This window comes from Antechinus flavipes, chromosome 2 (genome assembly GCF_016432865.1).
Source record: "Antechinus flavipes isolate AdamAnt ecotype Samford, QLD, Australia chromosome 2, AdamAnt_v2, whole genome shotgun sequence".
Lineage (NCBI taxonomy): Eukaryota > Metazoa > Chordata > Mammalia > Dasyuromorphia > Dasyuridae > Antechinus > Antechinus flavipes.
Window position 1 is genome coordinate 59448246 of NC_067399.1, and position 7310 is coordinate 59455555.

Below are 7310 nucleotides of genomic sequence, written 5' to 3' on the forward strand. Positions count from 1 at the left end.
CTTGAGGTCCCGCCCCCTGTCCCATTAGGCCACGCCCACCAAGGCCCCAGGGGCGGGGAGGAAACACGTGCGTCGCGTCGTCGGAGGCGGGGCTAAAAGGCAATCCCGACATGCCCCGGGGAAGGCGAGTAGGCCAACGACAATGGAGGCCAACGCGGCGCCTGCGGTGCTGCGAGTGAGGCGGAAGCGCGGCGCGGATCCCGCCGAGGCGCTCGTCCTCTCGTGTAAACGGCTGCGGAGCGGAGCCTCCGAAGAGGGGGCGGTGGCCCCGGAACCGGGGCCCGTGGAGGAGAACGTCTTCAAACTGGCGGCCACCGTGTCTTCCCAGGTAGCGGCCCTGGGCTGGGGAGCCCGACTGGCTGGTCATCTCAGCCATCCCCCAGGCTCCGGCCGTCCCGCCCCGGGGCCTGGCCTCGGCTCCTGTCCCCTGCGCTTTCCGGGATCTGAGCCCTTATTACTTCTTCTGAAAAGTGAGATAATTAATGCGATAATTATCCCAGTTCTCGGAAGTCAGAAAGCGCCAGGGGCGGGGGAGCTGGCCCAGCCCCCGGTGTAAGCACTTAGGAAGGAGGTTTTTAAATGACCTAGTGGTCCCGCCCTCCGACCCAGATAAATATCCCAATGCTGGGCAGGTACTCCAGGACGTTAAGGAAAATACTACATAACAAAATATTGGTTTAGTATTTTGGGGACAAGACATAAGGTTTGGAAAGTCATTTAACAATCGTTTATTATTAAACATCCCTAATGTGTAGTAGGCACTGCCTGGAGAAGCCATCAGGAGAATAAACCCGGGTTTGTATATGCAGTAGAATGTTACTGTATCACAAGGAAAGATGAACATAAGGGTTTCAGGAGAGCACCAGAGGACTAGATGCAAAGCAAAGTGAGCTGAGATAGGAAAGCTGTAAATGGAACGGAATGGTGTGGTTTCAGTGACTGCTCTTGGTGTCCAAGAAGGAAAGGAAAGGACTTCTCTCCATTCAGTGGAATAGTGAGGGACTATGAGGCGGAAGGCTGCGTTCGCGCTGCTACCAGACTTAGGTAATGGGTCACAGATTGTGCTTGACTGTTGCTGTTAGAAAGGAGGGCAAGGCTCACGGTGTGAGAGGGCATATCCAGAAGGAACTCTGGTTTGGGAGTCAGAAAACCTGAGGTCAGGTGTGACTGGCCCTTGATTGTGTTGAGCCTCAGTGTTTGCACCTGCCTCTGGTGTTCATGAGCCTCCCCTGTATACTCTCCGGACAGTGAGGATGTTGAGGGTCCTCATTTTCTCCCCTCTTCTCCCTTAGGATGAGCCTGTTCAGAAGTATGTCCGAGAAGCCATCACCAGAGAGAAAGCCACCAGAGCCCTGACTCCTTCACTAGAAAGTCATCAGAGAATCCGTCAGGATCTCCTTGCAGCAAAGCAGATGAGCCGGCAGGACGACCGCTACCGCCTGGTCTCCAAACACCGGGCCCCATGTGTGCAGGTGGGGGCAACCCTGCTGGCCGTGGAAGCTGCCAAGAGGATTGAGCAGGACAGGCTGACTCCCGAGGCTACCAAACCAACAGCCCAAAAAGGAAGCAACATGGCAGGCGTCCTCTCCTCTTCTGTGGAAGAATTCCAGCTGTTTGACATCATTCAGGAGGACCTTGCTGAGAAAGAGACTCTCTCTATTCCTGCCTCCGGCTCCGAGGTAAAATGCTTGAGATGGCACTGTGTTTTTAGTTGTGTCTGACTCTTCACAAGCCTGTTTTGGGGTTTTCTTGACAAAGATACTGGACTGGTTCATCCCTTCTTTGGTGGTTTAAGGTTTAACAAAGGTCAAGTGATTTGGCCAGTGTTTGAGGTAGGATTTGAACTCGGATCTTCCTGATTTCAGGCCCAGCACTCTATTCAGGGAGCTGCTTGGCTGCCCCCCAAAAGATAACAGGCATCAGTCCCCTGCCTCAGGCAGGGAACCTCTCAGGTAGGGGGTAAATTAGATGCTAGCTGGTGTTCCTGCTGCTCCTGTCCCGGGGTCTGGAGTGGCTTTTCATCGCCAGCACTGCCCTCCCGCCCCTGGGGTACAGTAGCAGCTGAGGACCCGGGGCCAGGGTTGAAGAAGGTTGCCTCTCCAGAGGGGAGAGGGTTCTCTGGGTGTTGGGCAAGCTTGGCTCTTGCTGACAGAACACACCCTTCTCAGCTGAGGCTACTGGCAGGTTTGATTGTTTGTTTTTCCACTATGAGCAGAATTCTGAAGAGGAGAAGACTACTTCTGTAGTTTTTTGTTTAAGTGACTTGCCCAGGGTCATATAGCTAGGAAGTCTGAGGCTGGATTTGAACTCAGGTCCTCCTGACTTCAAGGCTAGTGCTCTATCCACTGCGCCACCTAGCTGCCCCTACTTCTGTAGTTCTTGACTTTGTGTCTTGGCTGTGGCTACTTCCAGGAGTGGCCTGTGGATAGCAGTACTCCGATAAACCCAGTACATAACAGCAGTAATTAGTTGTGAGCAGACATAACCAAATGTATTCATTAACATAGAAAAGCTATGCAGTGACCAGGCCCCAGTTCATCAAGGGACTTTTCCAGCTTGGTTTAGGGTACTCCCATCAAAAACCAAGCTTGGCCCCCCACAGAAGAGACACCACAGAATTAGAGCCAGAGGTGACAGAAGCATGGCGTGCCCTCATCAGAGAAGGGGCTGGGCTCTATGAGCAAAGCAGAATTGAATTAGTTCAGGAGAAAAATGAGATGTTCAAAGTTAGAGAATCCACTAGAAATGTTCATAAGGTCTATTGGTGTTTGACTTGTGGCAGAGCATTCTAAGCTAGTATTGCTCTAATCAGCCATTGTAGGACACACTGTACCATGTGATGTCATTTTTGGCCCTTTGAGAATGAAGGACAACAACCAATAAACCAAAATTAGGTCAGAACTTTTGGGTGAGTTGTTAGTTTTACAGAACTTCTTCTTTGTTCCTTTTTTAAAAGAGCTTGTTATTTTTCAAGTAATAAGTATTTTTTATACTCTTCTCCCTCCAAACAGCCCTCACCACCACCAATTGAGCAAAATTTTCTAAAGTGAAAATCAACAAAATCTCTCACTATCTAGACTCACAGTTTGATAAAATAAATTCTTACATTGATCGTATCTGAAAATGTGTGTCTCTTTTAAGCCTACTATCTTTGCAGGAGGTGAATGGTATGTTTCATTTTCATTCTTTTGGACTCATGGGTTATTTCATTGATCAGAGTTCTAAAGTCTTTATCATGTTGTCAGTGTATAAAGTTATTTTCCTAATTCTGCTTATTTTGCTCTCCTTCAGTTCATAAAGGCTTTCTTCCCTTTTAAAAACAAAAAGTTGTTGTCATAAGGGTAATCTCTTAGAGGGGCTAAAGAAAGGAATATAGTAAGGAAACATGATAGGTAATAATATGAGATAGCAATAAAACTATTCTAAAAAATAGAAATAATGTAATTATCTGTGGACATTAGAATCTTGGGAAAGACAAGAACCAAAAAAATTTATAATGCTATTTGAGTTATTTTATTTCTGGGATGAAAAGGTAAATTCTAGGTGGTTTTTCATTCACTTTGATCTATTGAGATTCTTGGCATGTCATGTATGTTAACCGTAGTCATTCTTTTGTATTTTCCTCATAGAAATCTGATCCAGACGTGATACTTTGTAATTCAGTAAAGATGATTCGTGAACGGCTATCAATCTCCAAGGATGGAAAAGGAACTGAGCACCGAGAGAAGGACGATGATTATGTCTATGACATTTACTATATGGAGACACTTACCTCAGGATGGATTGAAAGCATCCTCTCTGTGCAACCATACAGTCAGGAGTGGGAGCTGGTAAGGCAAGCGGCATGGGTGCAGGCTTAGGGGGGCCCTGAGAGCGGGAACTTATGTGTTCCAAAGCTTGTTGTAAGGATAAAAGGAGATAACTCTTGCAAAGTGCTTTGCAAGCCTTAAAGTGCTCTGTAATTGCTAGCTACTGTTGCATTTATTTCCTCCAGTAATAATTTGCATCCTTAACTGTTTGTATTTTACTCATAATTTTTCTCTAGGTTTGAGAACACAATCTTTATTTTAAATCACCTGAAAAAACTTGTAAAGCAGCATTTCTGCAGTTCAAAACTTTAATCCTTTTTGACTGTCTTGCACTTGGGACAATAGAAATGTGTCATAAGATTTAGTCCAGGAAGGTCCCCTAAATAGCATCTAGTCCAGGAATTCTTAACCTGGAATTGGTAAATTTTTGTTTTTCTGTGTTTAAATATTTGGTTTATTTGAATTCTATTGTTATCCTGTGAATTTAAGAATATTATTCTGAAATGAGGTCCACAAACTTTACGAGATTATCAAAGGCAATAGACTAAGAAACCCCTGGTCTGATCCAGCAGTCTTGATTCCACAGATAAGGGAATAAGCTCTAGGGAAAATGGTTTGGCCAAGGTCACAGAGCTAATAACTAAGAAGCAGCAGAAGTAGGATTAAAATCTAAGCCCTCTGACACCCCCACTCCCAGTGCAGCAGGGCTGTGCTTAGACTAGGTAAGTGGTTTTTTTGGGTTTTTTGGGTTTTTTTTCCCCGAAAAGAGATTGTTCCACTTCTTTGGTCTGATTTCCTAGGACCCTCTGATTTTGACTGTGTTTATATTGAGATGAGCAGGTAGCTGATGATCATCAAGCAGAGGAGATTGACGATGATGATGAAGATGAGAACAGTGAGAATCACTGGCGTAACGAGTACCCTGATGAGGAAGAAGGAAGCAGTGACAGAGCAAGCACCAGAGGTTAATCATAATAAGAGGTCACATTTACCTAGCACTTGGGTATAGCCACCATGAATTGGTGATCTAGCACCTTTCACTTGCCTCCTCTGTGCTAGTGCTCTGTACTACACACTGTAGATAGAGACAGCAGGACATGATGGTTAGAATACAGCTGACTCTGTGACCAGAGCCAGTATTTATTAAGCACCTACTGTGTGCCAAGCACTGTGCTAAACAGGCAAACAAAGCAGAGGGTGGCAAGAGAGAGTCAGTCAGAGAAGTCTTCCATAATCATACAGCTAGGTGAGAAAGGAGATGTCTGAACTGAGCTCTCTTCTATGGGAACTTGGAATTGGGGGAAGGAGGGGGGAGAAGGGAGAGGAGGGGGGAGGAGGGGATGAAGTACAGGGTTCTTAGTAAGGTAGAATCCAAGGACTGATTTTATAGTAATGAAGTTATCCCAAGGGCATAGTCGATCCCAAAGTAGTACAATCAGATCAGAAATGAGGAGTCAGTCTGAGCCTGTTACTTCCTCTTTAAAATTACTTGTAAGTTATTGTAAGGTTTAAGTGAATTGTATAGTTTTTTTTAAGCTGTAAAAGCATCAATTTTTGAATTGTTGAATTATAAAGAAACTTTATTTCTATTCCTGGTCATCTGTGGATATCTTTTATAAGTGTTCATCAATTCTCATTCTTTTTCTAGGGTCTGATGAAGAATATGGCAGCTTTAGTGACGAGGAAAGTAGCGTCATCAGACCAAAGAAGTGGAACAAATATCCCTATGACGTGCTGAAAGAGTTTGAGTATGACAGCTCTCAGGACTTGGATTCAGATTGAGAAATACTCAAGCATTCACCAGTTGCCTGGGACAAGACCTCTGGCAGCTCTGGCCATAGGCATCATATGCCTTTTTGCTATTGACCCTGTTCCAGTATCATAACTTACCTTGAAAGGGGAAAGGATTAAGAAAAACACACTTCTGAAATATTTGACCCTCCAGTCAAACTCTGGCCTCCAGACAATTTTGTGCTGCTGGAAAAGGAAAAACCTATAAAAAAAGCAGAGCTCCTTTACCTCTATCAGCAGTATTACCCATTGGTATGGGAAGAAAATCCTTTCACCTGACACTGCCGGAAAATATTTTCATTTCCCTACTCTTTATTTTAGCCCTTTCATATGATTTTCCTTCTTCTGTTTGAAGAGCTGACTCTACATCTTCCTTAATATTGAATCTTAATTAATTGAATAATTGAAGAGAAGTTAACTTTTGAAGCCAATAAGTATGGATATCACTAATGTGCTTCAGAGGAAAAGATTGATCTTCTCCAGCTTCCGTCCTGCTGCTGGAGGCGGGTCATGATTCATGCTGCTGAACTGAGGCCTTTGTGAGCTCTAGTGTTAAAGGCACAAACAACTGCAAAAGGCTGCACTGATAGTATACACTTTATTAACAAAAACATATGCATGTTCACTAAGGTGGTTTCCAGTTGTAAAGATATTACAGTGAAAATAATCCATATTGATACTTTCCCATTTCTCATCTGTGGCCTTATTTTGATCCTGCTTGTAGAGTTAGGGGTCATTTGATGGAAATGCCAAGGAAGCTATATATATGTCTGTATGTATGTATATATGTGAATTTGATGCACTGATTGTATTAAAAATTATTTTGGAACATGAAAGAAAATATTCCTTAAAAACTCTTCAGTATCACATGTCACAACTTTTCCTTCCCTAAAGTTAGCAATGAAACAGCAATGATCAAGTGTGGTCTGTTTTGTTTTCCCTTGAGAAAGGTTATGGGGGAGCTTTCACCAAAAGGAAAATCAGAAACAATGGTTTCATAAGCACAAGTTGTATAACTGAGTATATATTACAAGTGAATTTATTCAGATCCCCCCTTTAAAACCACAGTTGCCTTTATTCCAGTTTGTCAAAGCACCACTGAATGTAAGAATTGGAAGGAGCTATAAGACTTCCAGCCCAAAGTCATTCTGTAGAGAAAACAATCCCAAGCAGGTGCAACAGCCAGATTGCACAGGTTAATAGCTGACTTCTAATCCATTGTCCCCCAGACAAAAGGACAAAAAGTTCATTAGAAGTCTAATTGGTCTCAGGCCGTAATTAAGAAATTGGACTTGGAACGATATTTTCTCCTGACATCTTTTTTGGTTTCAGAGGCATCTACCATTCTGCCCAAATTGCCTTCTATAGGATGGTAATAACTAACTCAACATGAAGTCAGGGATTAAACTGAGTTAATAATGTCAGACTTGCCATTAGTCATGACTTTATAAATTCTGTAGAGGAAAGATCAAGAACATGCTTCACTTCTGAGGTTTTCCTAATGTCAAAATGGACGTATGCATCTTTAAAAGAGGTGAAACTAGAGATTAAAATTCAATTAATTCTATTAATCCCACCACTGAGCAACAGTGATATAAAAGGAAGTCCTGTTCCCTACTTTGTACTCGCAAATGAAATGTTCCAACTGTGCTTCCCTGCCTTTGGTTCTGGTTAAATCCTTTAAATTATACCTGCACAAGAAATGAAACC

At 43.6% G+C, this 7310-nt stretch overlaps 2 protein-coding genes across 3 annotated transcripts in view; one reads left to right on the forward strand and one right to left on the reverse strand.

Annotated features, from left to right (window-relative positions):
- Positions 1-90, reverse strand: part of PRMT7 (protein arginine methyltransferase 7) — a 67880-nt gene extending 67790 nt beyond the window's left edge. The window contains exon 1 of the mRNA XM_051974941.1: positions 2-90. The gene's annotated coding sequence lies outside the window, so the exon portion shown is untranslated. The remainder of the gene's footprint in view (position 1) is intronic.
- SLC7A6OS (solute carrier family 7 member 6 opposite strand) lies at positions 64-6519 on the forward strand. Of its 2 annotated transcripts, XM_051974944.1 has the most exons (5): positions 71-328; positions 1293-1679; positions 3630-3830; positions 4650-4773; positions 5458-6519. In XM_051974944.1, the coding sequence occupies exons 1-5, from the start codon at positions 143-145 to the stop codon at positions 5589-5591; spliced, it is 1032 nt and encodes a 343-aa protein (XP_051830904.1). In that variant the 5' UTR covers positions 71-142; the 3' UTR covers positions 5592-6519. The 2 variants fall into 2 exon arrangements, with proteins under 2 accessions (XP_051830905.1, XP_051830904.1); XM_051974945.1 differs by lacking the exon at positions 4650-4773 and having other exon boundaries at positions 64-328.
- Positions 6520-7310: the final 791 nt, after the last annotated feature.